The sequence below is a fragment of the Nyctereutes procyonoides genome, unplaced genomic scaffold, assembly GCF_905146905.1.
Source record: "Nyctereutes procyonoides isolate TBG_1078 unplaced genomic scaffold, NYPRO_anot_genome, whole genome shotgun sequence".
Taxonomy (NCBI): domain Eukaryota; kingdom Metazoa; phylum Chordata; class Mammalia; order Carnivora; family Canidae; genus Nyctereutes; species Nyctereutes procyonoides.
The window spans coordinates 35,442,508-35,459,633 of record NW_026575134.1 but is presented as its reverse complement, the minus strand read 5'-3'; the positions used below and the strand labels follow the sequence as shown (position 1 = coordinate 35,459,633).

The 17,126-nt window shown below is 35.4% G+C and overlaps 1 protein-coding gene across 5 annotated transcripts in view; it reads left to right on the top strand.

The window, feature by feature from the left end:
* Positions 1 to 17,126, top strand: part of ELP4 (elongator acetyltransferase complex subunit 4) — a 252,754-nt gene that overhangs the window by 157,643 nt on the left and 77,985 nt on the right. The window contains exon 10 of one of the 5 annotated variants that reach the window (XM_055301055.1): positions 8,076 to 8,878. The exons of the other annotated variants lie outside the window; for them this stretch is intronic. Within the exon in view, the coding sequence (XP_055157030.1) occupies positions 8,076 to 8,090 (15 nt within the window). The 3' untranslated portion in view covers positions 8,091 to 8,878. Of the gene's footprint in view, positions 1 to 8,075; positions 8,879 to 17,126 lie in introns of those variants that run through there. 5 annotated transcript variants of the gene reach the window in all.

Genomic DNA, 17,126 nt, shown 5'->3' with positions numbered 1-17,126 from the left:
TTCCTTGATTAAAATGTTGCTTTTGTTTGCATTTTTGTGAGTTAATGTTAAACTTTATATTTTTCTATCATTAATGATTTTATAATACTTTGGTTAGGGGCATAAGTTTTAAAGGATCAGAGTTGACCCAAACCAAATTAAGTATAAATACTAAATTGTGTGATTTCTATGAATGCACAGGATTAAGAAATATTTATGACAGAAATATGTAAAATCATGATTGAATAAAAGGAAGAAGTTGACAGCGTGTTGGATAAATGTGAGATATCTTACAAATGATTTTTAAATGAGGCCATCTGTTAAAGCTTGCTGATGCTCTCAGTCTGGAGCAAGAGGTTATTTATGTTTTCACGCAAATCAGGCTTTAACCAAAATACTTTGGAAAAAACAGATGCCTTATAGAAATTCATTATTCCTAAAATAATTACAACCCTCTAAATGTTAACATCTCTTCCTACAAAGAATGGTATTATGCTAATACTGTTTATATATATATGAATGTGAAATTATTGTATCATTGCTGTAGTGCAATGCAATGGTTTCTCCCTCCCCCCACCCCAAACCTCCCCCAGGAGATACATGCCTGGAGATACATGCCTGCTTACCAGGACCAATTTTCTACTTATTTAGCCAAAAATAATTGACCTTTGAAAGTCATAACCCAGGTAGTTGCATTTAAAATCTAAAGACAAACCCAGTCTTTCAGACATTCTCTCCTTCCAGTCTCCTGGTCTTTTTTTGACACTCCCCTCCGCATAAGTCTTACCAGATACAGCGAAGTAAAGGAAATTTCATAATAGAATATCATTTTGTTATATTTCATTCATGCTGTAGATGGAAAATTAGTAATATTTTACTAGAAAATGAACTTCCAGTGTTAGTGCTCTTTTATGAACATGCATATTCACTTACTTACAAAGAGTAAACAGCATATACCCAAGTGCCCTAGAGACAGAGAAATTATGAAAGTCCCTAACTTCTATATTCGTGTTACATTAATTTGAGTCTACATAAAAAGAAATCAAATTTGTGAGGGATGGGGAAAAAACTGAAGAGACTTCTTATTTGCAGCTTTTATTATTACTGGTAGAGCAATAAATTAGATACAGAATAATATGTTTGGTTTCTCTAATTTATGGCATTTTATTAACGTTGTCCCTGAATGAAATGCTGAACCAAATTCCTATGGCCTATGAAGACCTTGGTCAGAGTTCACTTTGGTAGTTTGAGAAGCTTATAAGCACAGATTCTTTATTTAGAACACTAATACAAGTATTATTAATTGGTGTCTTCTTATCCTCTGAGAATGCATTTAGCTCCAGTAGGTTCTTACCACTTGAAACTAACGGCTTACCCACTCAGATATTACATCTTATTTCCCCTTCCTAACTGCTCTTAGTGTTAAAGCCTTTGTCAGAATGGAGGATGAAAGGAGGATGGGAGACTTACACATGTGGAAGCCCCTGCCTAGCTCTGTGCTCATAATAGGCAGTCTACACCCACTACTGTCACATCTCATGTTCTGTTTCCTCTAAAATAGTGTGCTCTAGTGACCTTCAGGGAGGCTTTACAGTCCAATGGTCTGCATTTGAGAGTTTCTCCCACAACTGACTTGTTAGAAACTGTGTGAGCTTGGCAAATAATTTCTCTCTGCCTGGGTCTCTTCATCTGCTAGATACAGTAACAGCACCTTGTACAGCATAGTTGAGAGGATTAAATAAATTAATATATTCCAAAGGCTTGCCACAAGGCCTGAATGGTTACATTGTGGTGGTGGTTTCTCTCACAAAGAAGCATTACTTTGCTCATGGAAACCAGAAGGCAACTAAGAGGCAATAATTCTGCTCTCTACAGTCCTTTATATACTAAAGGAATATTGGTGGTCCCTGTGAAATGGCCCCCAAAATACTGTTCCTCTCATAAAGGAATGGAAAAGAAAACACCATGTGCTTTCACAAGCATTATCTCATTTAATCCTCAGAACAATTCTTGCAAGATAGATTAGCCAGTTTTTACATGTGAGAGACCTGAAGCCTGACACAGATCAGATGGCTACTGGATAACAAAGTCAAGATTTAGAGGCTGAATTGCTGGCATGTGGGCCATAGCTGTTTTCCTCCCTTTCTAGATGTGGCAAATTGAAAGAGACCTCACCAGTCTAATCCATCTGCCTCTTCTCCCTTCAAGTGAGAGATGGCACACATGGTAGACACTCAAATGACGCCTACTCATTAACCAGTTACTTTTTTTTTCCTAAAAAGAAAATACACATTTTGCATCTTGAATATTGCAGTGGTTTATTTGCACTAAATGAGCTTCTATGACTGCAGAAAAGTAAAACAGAACTTCATATGTGAGACAATTATCCTAATGTAACCTATATCCTCTTCTCCTAAGTATTACAAAGTCTGAATTAATGAGAAAGCATAATTCTAGTAGCTTCCTATCCTCATCCTATTATGATCTTGTTTATTTCTTTAAAGAAAATGGCCCTAGAATTTTTGCCTTTGGCCAAAGACCATAAAATTCTTATCTGGTTATAACTTTGTTTAAAAATAAGAAAACGAGATCCCTGGGTGGCGCAGCGGTTTAGCGCCTGCCTTTGGCCCAGGGCGCGATCCTGGAGACCTGGGATCGAATCCCACGTCGGGCTCCCTGCATGGAGCCTGCTTCTCCCTCTGCCTATGTCTCTGCCTCTCTCTCTCTCTCTCTCTCTCTCTCTATCATAAATAAAAAATTAAAAAAATAAAAATAAAATAATAAGAAAACCGTATGAACAACAGTTATTTTCCACCTAAGATAATAATAAAGATAATAGTGTTTACATGTATCAGGCACTTGTATCATCGGAGACTTTAGAGAATCAAATTTCAAAATAAAGTTATCTTTACGGCATCTTTTTCAAACTGACACACAGCTATGACAATACTATTGCTATTTTGCTCAGCTAAATCATGTTCTGTGACTGAAACCCTTATCCTGCTTATGCTAGTCACTTCAGGACCTATCCACCATTCCATCCATCCTTTCAGCCATGTTTATGTCTCTAACTATATATTTAGGTTTATATTCATCACCTGTATTTATATATTTATTTTGCTCTCCTCATGGCACAGAGCGGAAGACTCTCTCACTGACTAGTTGTGTAATATAATTACATAAACTTAGGAAAGTTACCTGACCTCACTGTTCCTCATCTTTTAATCTTTATTATGTGTCACCCACTGTGCCAGTTGCTCTGTTTCACTTATTGTCATGTAAATGTAAAAGGAGAGGCCAAAAAGCTTAAATAACTTACCCATGTGTCATGGCTGTAAGTAGCAGAGCCAGAATTCAAATACACATCTGTTTAAAAACTTTGCTGAGCACTACCAAAGCATAGTACCTCCCCTGACCACATTGCCTCTAGAGCATTAATTTGGTGAAGGTTTTTCATACTGCCACCCTCCATACACACCCCCACTGTGCCCCCAACTAACTGCTCTTACAGGTATGAATATGTAATATCCCGCTTAATAATGTCATCATTTTTTTTCCACGCCAGCAATCCTGAGGGATATGACACACTTACACTAGTGTCTTAACATGGCTTCTCAAAATATGAGTTTCAGGATCTGGGTGACAAGGAGCAAGTGTAATTTGAAGAATCCCCCTTCATGGGCAGCCCAGGTGGCTCAGTAGTTTAGCGCCGCCTTCTGCCCAGGGTGTGATCCTGGAGACCTGAGATCGAGTCCCACATCAGGCTCCCTGCATGGAGCCTGCTTCTCCCTCTGCCTCTCTGCCTCTCTCTCTCTCTGTTTCTCTCATAAATAAATAAAATCTTGAAGAATCCCCCTTCTTTAATGAGATCTAAATATGTACTAAAATATAACAATCTAGAGTATCAGCAAGACACTATTCTCAGCACTTCCCTTGTGTTCACTCATTTAATCCTCACAACTTTGAAGTTAGGTCTCTTATTATCATTTTACTGACTAAACTACTTAGATGCAAGGAGATTAAGTACTTTGCCTGGCTTATTGCTCAATTTTTTGCAAGGATGAACCATATACTCAGTGCTGTCCTGGTAGACTCCAACTTGGAAGGACACCTGGTTAAAAAATTCAGAGCTTAAATTACTACTACTGTCCCCATTCTCACTTCTCCTCCTCCTCCTCTTCTTCTTCTTCTTCTTTTTCTTCTTCTTCTTCTTCTTTTTCTTCTTTTGTTGTTGTTGTTGTTGTTCTTCTTCTTCTTCTTCTTCTTTTCTTCTTCTGATTTAATTTATTTGAGAGAGTGAATGTGTACAGAGTGGGGGTGGGGCAGAGAGAGAGGGAGAGAGAGTCCCAGGCAGACTCCACGGTGAGCACAGAGCCCACCGTAGGGCTCAATCTCATGACCCTGAGATCAGGACCTGAGTCAAAACCAAAAGTCTGTCACTTAAGGGACAGTGCCACCCAGGCAATCCTCTCACTTCTTTTCAAGTGTCAGTTTTCTTACAGGCTTCTAAACAAATAGCCCATTGACTTCTAGTTCTTTGCACCAGTAGATGCTTAAGAAATGTTATCTTGTGGTACCTGGGTGGCTCAGTCAGTTAATCATCCGACTCATGATTTTGGCTCAGGTCATGATCTAAGGTTCATGGGATCAAGCCCTAAGTTGGGCTCCCCACTCAGTGCAGAGTCCCTTTGGACTCTCTCCCTCTCCCTCCACCCCTCCCCACCCCCACACACTCTCTCTCAAATAAATAAATAAATACATCTTTTAAAAAAGAAAAAGAAATTATATCTGGTTAGCTTGAAACAACTAAGTGTTTGGCAAGAATGTGTAGTATAGTAGTTAAAAGAGTTCAGAGTCTCAAGTCTACCAGACAGACCTGTCCCACCACTTACTAGTTACATTAATGTAGACAAGTTACTTCACCTTCTTCCTTGACTGTGAAATTGGGACAATAATAATAATATCATCATGAGGGTAAACAGAGAAATGCTGTAAAGTCCATGGTACACAAAGTAAATATTAGTCGTTACTAGTAATAGTTAATGTGTTCTTTACTGAGCAGGTTTTCTCATGTGCTTTCTTACTCAAAACCTTTTTAATATAATTCTGTGGCTTGGCTTTGAGGCAGAGACTTTGGAAGTAATTTTAATCCTTTCAAATACCAGAATACCATTTCATACTTCCCTAAATTTCCTACATTAAGATTTAAGAAGTCTTAATATTAGGGGCACCTGGGTGGCTCAGTCACTTAAGCATCTGACTCTTGATCTCAGCTCAGGTCTTGATCTCAGGGTTGTGAGATCAAGCCCTGCATTGGAGTCCATACTGGGCATGGAGCCTACTTGAGGAAAAAAGTTTTTTGGTTTTTTTTTTAAAGATTTTATTTACTTAGAGAGAGAGAGCACAAGTGGATGTGGGGGGAGGGCAGAGGAAAAAGGAGAAGCTGACTCCTCGCTGAGCTGGGAGCCCAGTGCAGGGCTTAATCCCAGAACCCAAAGACCATGACCTGAGCTGAAGGCAGATGCTTAACCGACTGAACCACCCAGGCGCCCCAAGAAGGAGTCTTAACATGAAAGAGCAGCTACATTTACAGTAGTTCAACAAAGCAAGTTAGTACAGTTAATTTAAATGATACCGTCATAGTGCCTTCATTTTCATTGATCATTTTTTCAGAACATCTTTTTTGTTATGTACTTTATGAATTTAAAACATGACTAAAGATGAATTTCTTAATATGTACAGTATGTTTTCTGAGCCTGTTAATTCTTTAAGGAAATTAAAGGAAAAATAATGAAGACATGTTATACAGGTACTTAATTTTTTTTAATCTGTGGTAGTACTATGGTAATTAATGCTTATTTTATGCAAACTAGACTATATCTGTTAACGGACACATTACTGTCAAGAAAATATTACTTGTCTTAATTATCAGTAATGAAGCAGGGATAAGCTGCTCACTTAGATATAATATATCTAATGACCTTTTCAGTTAGAGGTTGTGATGAAAGGTATCAGTTTCACAAATTATGCTTCATTCAGCTTCTGGCCTTTGTGTAGATTAATGTTTTGTGGATGAGTTTTAAAGTCTGGCATAAATTGTGTTTGGTGTTTAAAATTGATTTAGTGTCTTGCTTTTAGTACATCATTTTCTCGTTTATAAAGCCTCAATTTTATCATCAAGCTTAAAAAAATAGTCCATAGTAAATCTAGGACACTTTGCTAACTGCCAATGTTCTTTTAACCTTACCAAATAAAACAGTACATATATTTACAATTGTTTAATCAAAGGACAAGTTTCTTTGTTATTTCTAAATTTAGGGCAATAAGTACAATCTTTATAATGACAGTTTTGAATTAGGAATATATTTATAATACTATTTTTCCTAATTAGATTTCCTGAGCTAACAAAAAGCTGGTTATTGTGATAGAATTCGTGATATATATCTTATCTCAGAGTACTGAAACATCATTCAAGGACTCAGATTTAGCCTTGTATTCAGACCAATAGGAAAATTGCTCCCATGTTTTATGTAATTAAGGATTTAAATTTTGGAGGTTAATGCAATGTAGCAAATGGTTTGCAGATTTTTTAGGCTATAAAACCCTTTCATTCTATGAAATCATATTAGAGACCCAACAAAGAAATCTAACAAAATTGGAGCTGCTCTGCTTGAATAGAAAGGTATTCCTATGGTAACTTGAAGGAATGCAGTACTCTCAAAGAGCAGATTTTTGATACTATGATCCTGTTGGTTCTATTATTAACAGAGCCCAAATACTAAAGCAGGAAAGAAGGGTACAGACCATCTTTTTCAACTCCCTCATTCTAACAATGATGCATCTAAAATTTAAAGATATAATGTGACCAGCCTAAGTTTCTGTGGTCAATACAGTGCTTTGATCTGAAATCTAAAAAATTTTGGGGTGAATGGGTAGCTCAAGTTGGTTAAGCATCTGACTCTTGATCTCAGCTCAGGTCTTAATCTAAGGGTCATGAGGTCAAGCCCTGCATGGAGCCTACTAAAAAAGTTAAAAATAAAAATTAAATCTAAAAAAAATTATAGTACTTACAATGATGGAATATCTTTCTTACTCTCTGTTGCCCTACTACTATAATAATGAATTTTGAAAACTCTTTGATTTAAAGAACAGTTTCCAAGTTGCCTCATCTTTGCATTAAAAAAAGCCATAGGTTTCCATTTTCAAGGACACAGTAAAGTGTCTTACTTGTCCCAAAACATTGACTATTTACTTCTTGCTCCGTTGCTCTTTTTGGAATTATGTAGAATGGTGGGTGCTGATTTTCCACTCTGGCTTTTCCAAGGAGCAGGAGTAGGACTGGGTCAACAGAGCAGGAATTTTCCTGTGCTATACTTAAATTCTTTCAGTTCCTCAAAGATGTATTCACACACGGTGTTCCCTCAGATTGAAATTCTCCATTTAACAGCTCCTCCAATCAGCTTAACTTGTATTTATCCTTCACGCTATGGTTTAAATGTCACTGCCTCCTTTGGGCCTTCCCTGATCCATCCACACCAAGTCTTGATTGGATACCACTCATTTGTGCTCTCACAGCATCCTTAACTGTCTCTTATATAAGCAGTTACCATGCTGCAGTGCAATTACTTCTATCATCCCCTTCTACACTTCCATAAATATAGAGACCACAAATGTCTTGTTCATCATTGAATCTCTAAGGTCTAGCAGAGTTTCTGACACATGGCTAGTGCCCTATAGCTAGCTGGGGAAGGAAGGGAAGGACAAAGACTCCCGTTTCCTCTAAAGAGGTAACGTGTTGAATGGAGTAAGTCTTAAACTGTCTTCTTGTTGAAGAACAGCCACCGACTTCCTATGTGACTTTGGAAGAGTTATCTACCTATAAACTTTTTTGTTTCCCTTTCCAGTAGGATGATAATACCTTCTGTGCCTAGTTTTTGTGTTCTTCCTGCAGAAGTGAAAGTTTTCTCTGTATCAGAGCTTTCTTCTCAGTTTCTGAAGTATAATGGAGGAGAAAGTCACTTTTTCCTTAAGATATCAGGTTAAAGACACTTCTCTTGGAAAATCGTTTCTTAAAAATCATCTTGTTTTTTTCCCAGGTCCCAAGAAATTGAATAATGGGCCAACTTCTTCATTCATAAATAAGCCCATGGACTTTTAATGGTGATGATATTCTTTAAGTGAAGTACTTGTGATTATTCTTGAGAATTTTTAGGATTTTATTTCTTTGTTTCTGCCTTGAGATAGTACTTATACAACTTATAATTTAACACATGTAGTAGGTAGCTATGATGGAATTATTGTCTACAGTGTAAAATGTCTTAACTTGTTTCAGTCAAAAATGAGGAATTTAAATGCACCTAATCGGGTCTCATCAAAAGCAGTACCACTCTCCCAATTATTAATTATATTTTATATTAGTTAGAGCAATTGATAAAGTGACTAGGGTACAAGTAATAGAAGAGGTAAGGGAATTGTCCCACTCATTTTTTTTCAGAAAGTTCAGAAAGAAAAAGTTAATTTCAAGAAAAAGACCCTTTAAACTTGAGTATCAGGGAAAATAAATTTTTTGAGAACTTTTAAGGGAAAATAATGCATGAACATAGCCAGAACAGCAGTTTATATTTAACAGAACTAAATGGCCACATTTTCAAGTAAAGTACGCCCTGGCATTTGAACAGCTGTTATATCTAAATCAGATTTGAATACTGTTGTTTAACCTTCCCAGCTGTAGCGGGGGTGGTTTGTTAGTCTAATTCAGTATAAAATATGCATAGTATACTTAAATTTGAAACTTTAAATACACATTTGTATTAAAATGATAAATTTTAGTCATATAAGCCTATTTTAGATAAGCTCATTATCTTTCTGTGAGTTATATATTCTTCTCAACTATATTGTATGTTTGCACAGATTTTAAACAATTAAAATATCCTCAAACTCTTTCCATGTGATTTATGGAGTTTTTTTGGTTTGTTTTTTTTTTTTTACTTTTGTGTTAGTAATGAACCAAAAATATATACATTTATCTACATATAATTGTATTGATGTATTCATAAAATAGTCTGAATTATATTTTTCCTTTATTTCTTTCTACCTGATTCTCTGACCGCAACCACATTTTCTTTACTAATACAGTCGTAGAAATGGAGTGAGACAAGGCAAAATAGGAAGGCAAAATAAAAGACCAGTAGTACTTCTTGATCTTACAGGGCTGAGGCTAAAAGGGGTTAAGATCAAAATACATATGACCATGTAACAGATGAACATAGTGAATTAAATTTTTCATAGAGTACTGCTATACTAGAAAATACTGCCTGGTGTTTGAAAAAGGTAAATTCGTAATAAACACAAATGCTCATAGGTATACATCACAATTGCATGTACACACACATACAGATACATACAGAAATAATTATGGATGTATCTGTATGTGTATGTATGTGTCTTTATGTCTTATATACATAGATATATTACCTAGCTTTGTCTTTGGGAAAGCTTACAAACAATAACAACTGAAGGAATACCCCAAGTACCCAGATACTGATTTCTAAATATCTTCCCTTGCTAATAAAAAAAAAGGCAGGGAGGGAAGGAGGTACCTCCAGGCAAAATAGCTAATTCTAGGGGTAAGGCACAGCACAGAAAGTGTAACATGAGACTAGAAGTTTTGTCAAAAAATAGGGAGGTACTCAGAGAATGATGAGGCCATAAGAAAAGGCACAGAAGCCACTTTGAAGAGGACCCTTCTAACCAAATCTGGGAAATTTGAGTTTCAAAGTAAATAATAGAAGATAACCCACTGAGTAGAATGGAAATCTATGCATCCATACTGCTACAGACACATACATACATACATACATACATACATGGACGGATACATAAAAAGAGAAACCTCTTTATAGTAGAATACCAAATAATAAACATCAAAGCAATGATGACATAGAAAATTACTATTTGACATTGCTTTGTCTGCTTCAGTTGGGAGTTTTCAATGGAGGCTCAGGTTGATCAGTGGGTTTGATGTCAGAATACTGACAGAATCTGAGAACATTGCCCTTACAAACTACTAATCAGTTACAAAGGGAAGAAGGGTGATTTTACAGTGGAAAACCTGATGAACAGAATGGCAGGTGACCATCACAGGTGGGTCGACATCATGTATAGCACATCACCTAGATGTGAAGCCCTAGAAGAGCAGAATATCATCTTAGTAGCTTCCCTGCCCAAAAAGCATGATCAGGAGGAAAAAGAAGATAGACCTACATTTATGTTTAGCCTACAGTAAAAGTCATGTGTTCTTGAAAACTGTCAACATGAGAGGCAAGGAGGGACTGAGAATATGAGAAGAGAATGGATGTTCTGATATTGCTGGGGCAATTGACAGAAATGAAAATGGGGTCTGTGGAATGGTGCTAGTGTCATATCATACTTTAACAATTGTATGAGAACTATGTAAGAGAATGTCCTTCCTTGGGAAATACCCACCGAGTATTTAGGGGTGATGGGAATCGTATATGCCGATTATTCTTAAATCGTTCAGAAAAGATTAATCATGGGTATATAAATATATTTGGAGAAGAATACCTATATTTTTTAAAGTATATCTATATTTAAAGGAAAATAATTTAAAGAAAGATGAAGCAAATGTTGTGAAGTGTTAAAAGTTGGGGAACCTTACTGTGAAGGATATGAGAATTTTGTTCTATTCTTGCATATTTATTTATGTTTGAAAATATTTCAACAAGTTAAAATGTTTGTCTAAAAGGTGATATAAGTATCTCAATCAAATACGTTAATATTTCTGCAGTAAAACTTATGAGTACTCACACAAGGCAGATTAATAAAAACTATAAATAGCTTTATGAAAGTTCAGGCTTTGCCACCAAATGAGTTAAGGTATTCACAGTATTTTAAATTTGGGGGGATTGAATATAAAGATAGTAGATCTTTGTAAGGTATCGGAGTCCCAGATAAGTATTCCTATATCACACATAGTGTAGGAGAACCAAGTCCAGAACCAAAGTCTCCTGATTCCCAATCCAGTAGCCTTTGTGTGACAGATTCCTGAAGGAAGATAGGGACATTTGTATTCAAAATCTGACCTTTGGGAATTCGTTTAGGAAAGTGTTAGATTTATAAAATGGTCCTTACATCCATATCATTGGTTTCACATAGAGGGCATGTTCCATGTTGCAATTTTCAAATTCATCTCAAAGAAGTATAAAAAAGCTTCTTCTTTTCCTCCCTTATTCCCAATAGGGTGATATACATGTAGGAGTGAGTACATTTTTTTCCTCTTCTCTCTGCCTCTCATCCCCTTCCCAGCTCTCTTACCCTGTAAGATTTTCTTCCTCTCTACAGAATTATAGCATAGACTTGGGCTTCAGTCACTACTTTTTTCTGATTCTGATTTACCAATCACTTGAATAAGACCTAACATGTTGAAGGATAATAACATACAATATCCTATTAGTTTTAGGGTTACATCATAGTAATTCATTATTTTTATACATTATGAAATGATCCCTACAATTAGTCTAGTTACCATCTATCACCATACAAAGTAATTACAATATATTGACTACATTCCCTGTGCCATACATTACATCCCCATGCCCAATGTATTTTAAAGTTTTATTTATTTTTTAAAAGATTTTATTTATTTATTCATGAAACACAGGCAGAGGGAGAAACAGGCTTCAGGGAGCCCAATATGGGACTCGACCCTGGGGCTCCAGGATCACGCCCTGGGCCGAAGGCAGGAGCCAAACCACTGAGCCACCAAGGGATCCCCTGTTTTAAAGTTTTAAATAGCCATTGACTTGAACTGTTGTATTAAAAAAAAAAAAAAAAAAAAAAAAACTTCTCTCGAACATGTTTCTCCCTATACTATTTTGTATAGTTAACACTTTTGTACTCAAGGATTTCCTTTTCCTCTTTTTAGTGTCCTTGTCTTATCAGGAAAAGAAATATTTTGGGATATTTTCAGTTATATAGCCAATATGGATAAGTCCATTTCAAGGGTTGCATGCTATTATTTAAACTGTCACAATTGCTTAAGTAGGCTTTTAGTAAGCTGCTTCTATATCTTAATATTTTTATTCTTCAAATCCTTTTAAAAGATTTTTCTGGAAATAACCAAGAATTGTTACAGTCTTGCTACTTAAATATCTACATGATTAAAATAAGATTGTTTATGAGTAAAAGTATGCCATTGCCTTAATTAACTTCTAATGTCTTTCAACTTATCTTATGCCCTTAGATTGAATATCAACTGTTAGCACAGTAGGAAGCAAATAATATACTTATAATATATATTATTATATATATAATATAATTATATTTATAATTATATAAATTATATAATTATATTTCTGTCTATTCTAAATTTTTCTTATTTAGTAAATAAAATTATAATTGCATTTCCCAAGTAAACTTCCTTAGTCTCCCATAATTGCATAACAGGTATCTGGGGTTATAATAAACATGTTAAGACAGAAGGGTTTTGAATACTAACATTCTAAGATTTTATTTAAATAATTAGGCTTGAGGGACGCCTGGGTGGCTCAGTGGTTAAGCGTCTGCCTTTGGCCCGGGGAGTGATCATGGAGTCCTGGGATTGAGTCCCCGCCTTGGTCTCTCTGCATGGAGCCTGCTTCTCCCTCTGCCTGTGTCTCTGCCTCTCTCTCTATCTTTCATGAATAAATACATAAAATCTTTAAAAAATAATAATAATAATTAGGCTTGAATTAAAAATATATGTAGGAGAAGAGAGGAATGGCAATTTTTTATTTACTGTATATGGAATTTCAGTTGGGATAATAAGGAAGTTCTAGAGATGAGTAGTGGTACAACAGTGGAAATGTACTTAATGACACTGAAATATACATTTAAAAATGTTTAATGATAAATTTTATGTTTTGTATATTTTATCACTATATATATTTAAAATCTCATACATAGATTTTCATCTGTATGTGTTTCTTCCTTGTCATGGGCTTTTGCCAGCATTTAGCCTTTTTTTTTTTTAAGATTTTATTTATTTATTCCTGAGAGACACAGAGAGAGAGGGAGAGAGGGGCAGAGACACAGGCAGAGGGAGAAGCAGGCTCCATGCAGGGAGCCTGACATGGGACTCGATCCTGGGTCTCCAGGATCACACCCTCAGCTGAAGGCGGCGCTAAACCGCTGAGCCACCCGGGCTGCCCCCAGCATTTAGCCTTTAACCATAACATATGCTGTTTATTCACTTAATATATGTTACATTTTCATTCTATGTTAGGTATATATTCTGAGTGTAAAAAATTATTGAAAGTTATTTTTTTAATTGACTCCACCATATTCTTTAGTTATGTGATCTTACATAAGGTACTCAACTGCTCTAAACTTCAGTTTTCTTATGTATAAAATAAGGATAATAATACCTATTCAAAAGGCTGTTACGAGGAGTAGTTAACATAAAAATTTTTATTGGGAAAATGAATGTTATTCATGTAAAGCACTTAGCACACAATAAAATGCATAGAAAGCTCTTGAGAAATCATAAGTGCTAGCACTTTTTATTAAACATTGCAGGGGCACCAGGCTGGCTTTCAGAGAAGTATGCAGCTCTTGATCTCAGGGTTGTGAGTTCAAGCCCCACAATGGGTATAGAGATTACTAAAATAATAATAATAATAATAAACTTTGCAGTTATTTTTGCATCTGTTGCTTGCATTTCAAGTCTGTCTTTGGGGCTGATATATGGGTTATATCTTATAGTAACTGCCTGTAGTCTCTTTGTTTACTTGACTTGCTAAACATGACACACAAAAAGGATCCCCTGACCCTGTGTTTGTCTCTTTGGACCCCTTCAGCTTTCCAGGCATTGCACCAGTGGCTTAGTCAACAAGCCCACTAAATGAGGGAAACAGAGAAAGAAGACCGGCATGCTACCTGCTGGTATTTCTGCAAAACAACCCTCATTGCCCAGCTATCCCCAGAGAGCTTGAAACAACTGTAACATCTTTCAGAATTAGATAGTCTCCTTATTCATTCATCTTGTGGGATTGTTAGTTTTAAGCAATTACTATTAATCAAAAAGGTTAAACAACAACAACAAAAAGGTTAAACAGTGTTTTGCAAAGTATGCATATCCTACCTTTAGCATAATTTATAGATTTAAAATCTTCATTTATGAGAGGATTTAGACAGATACCTAGTTTCTATTATTATCAAATTACTGAAATGCAAAATACCTAGACAGAAAGGAACCTCAGAAGTTTGTCTCTTCAATCCCTTTTCTCTAAGGACCTTGTATCTTATCTGTGGTTGTTATCCAACTGTCCTGGAACAAGCCTGTGATTTCTCTGTAGCAATCTGTGCCAGTACTTCACATTATATTTTTTAAGAAAACCAAAATATTTTCTAATTGAAAAGTAAGTATTAGGACACTTATTTTTTTTCTTTTAGTTAATATTCCTTCTCCTAAAATAATTCTCAAATTGTTTGAAAATGAAGGCCAAGAACATAGAGGGAAGTAGAAATAACGTGAAGTAGTTAAATATGTCAACTTTTGTGTATTTGTCCCAAAACTTAAAATTTTTAAATATTATATGCCCTCACATATTCGGCACTTTTAATTTCACCTAGAGCACACTTCTGAAATCTGATAGGAACAATATTGTGAAGTTTAATTATATTTTCATGGCCTATGCCATCTGTGCATTTGTTCTGTTTACAATATTAATAGAGTATTAAAAAAATATTACATTTAGTTTGCAGTGCAATCATCTTATCATAAATGCATCAAAGCAAATTATGTCTTATCATTTCGGATCCTGTTCTTACATGGTGGATTTTTGTATTTGTTTGAAAACAGAAAGACTTCTCAGCTCCTAAAACCTTGTGTGGTTGATTCAAGTAGAAGACACAAAACTCATGTTTTTGGTACTTGAAACAAATTCTAATTTAGATGAAAGAAAACACTATAATTGTTTAATATAGAGTAATATATGACTTAATGATTATTTACTGATATCTAAAAACTAAGACTTCTCAAGTCACCATGTAAATGTACCTATACGTAATTGCTTTATTGTTAGGATCTTTATATTGAGGCAAACAGATAGATTTAAGAACTGTTACTATACAAACTTGAAACATGCATGCGCAAAATCTTTCTACTTGACATTTTAATAATTTCTCCAAAAAATATTTTTTTAAAGATTTTATTTATTCATGAGAGACACACAGAGAGAGAGGCAGAGACACAGGCAGAGGGAGAAACAGGCTCCATGCACCAGGAGCCCGACGTGGGATTCGATCCCAGGTCTCCAGGATCGCGCCCTGGGCCAAAGGCAGGCGCCAAACCGCTGCGCCACTCAGGGATCCCCAAAAAAATATTTTAAAGATGAAAATTTCTCTGCAACTAGAGTCTATTATCTATCTTAATAAATTATAATGATGGTTATATCTTATTTTTTAAAATTCTTTGAATAAAAAAAAACAAGCCACCATTATCAAAACATCTATTAAGTTCTCTAGAGGCAAGAAATATGTATTAAATTAATCTTTGTGATGCTTAAACATTGCAAATGTTTGACATTCTGCATGTCAAATTTTCAGAATGACGTATTTTATACATAACACTATATAATATTTAGCGCCACATGTAAGTTTGTGTATAGAATTCCATATATATAACCATATGAAGTAAATCTTACTATTCATGTTCATAGGAATGCTGTCTGATATCCTTGATATTCAACTAAAGATAGCAACTTGTCAAAGTCTTTATTTTACCAGGTATAGTCTATTGAAGAATATTTTGGAGGTGCCTGGATGGCTCAGTCAGTCAAGTGTCTGGTTCTTGATTCCAATTCAGTTCATGATCTTAGGGTCATGAGATCGAACACCACATCCGGCTCTGTGCTCAGCAGGAGTCTGCTTGAGATTCTCGCCCTCCACACCTCCCACAAGTACTTACATATGTACTTTCTCCCTCTCTCACAAATAAATAAATAAATCTTTTAAAAAAATAAAAATAAATTTTAAAAAGTTTTGTATTAAGTAAACTCTCCCCCAACATGGGGCTTGAACTCATGACCCTAAGATCAAGAGTCCCATTCTCTATTGACGGGGCCAGCCTGGTGTCCTATATTGAAAATAAATTTTTATATACAACAAATATTGAATCATCCTTGTGTGTCATAAGTATGGAAAATGTAATGGATTCACATATCATGACCTCCCTTTACCTATTCTATAACAATGTATTATTTTGTAATGTCTTCTGTGAATCACATATGTTCATATAATTCCAGGGTAAGAATTGATAAATTCTACTTTAACACTTGATCTTTCTTTTTTCTTTAAAAAGAAATCAAGTATTACATGACTAATTCTATATTAGTTTTTTATTGTTGCTGTACCAAATTAGCACAAATTTAAAGGCTTAAAATAATCCAAATGTGTTCTGGTTCTGGAGATCGGAAGTCCCAAATCAATCTCATCTCACTGGAATAAAATCAAGGTGTCAGTAAGGCTAGTTCCTTCTGAAGGCTCTCAGAGAGAATCCATTTCTCCTTGCCTTTTCCAGTTCTAGAGGCTGCCAGCATTCCTTAGCTTATGGCCACATTACTGCAGCCTCTCCTTCCATCATCACATCACCTCTGACTTTGACCATCCTGCCTTTCTCTTATAAGAGTTCCTGTAATTACATTGGGTTTAGGACAATCTTCCCATTTCAGCATCCTTAATTTAATCACATATGAAAAGTCTCTTTTACTATGTATCACATCTTCCCAGGTTCCAGGTATTAAGGGCATAGATATCTTTGGGGGCATACAAGGGCATTAATACAGACTACCACACATTTTTATTTTTTAGTTTTAATTCCTTACAGTAGTATTGTTTCTGCCACAAAGCGTTTGCACTAACTCTTGAGTCTTCCTGAAATACCTTTTACATTGTCTCCTACCTAGATAATTCTTCCTACAGCTCCCAAAGTAACTTATACTGCACAGGGAAAACCTCTTACAGACTCTCTAAATAAAATGTCTTCTCTTATACACCATGTACTTCATAGCACTTATCAGTTCATTGTTTTTATGTTTACCAATGTGATTCTTAGACTGACTTTTTTTTTTTTAGACTGACATTTTTAT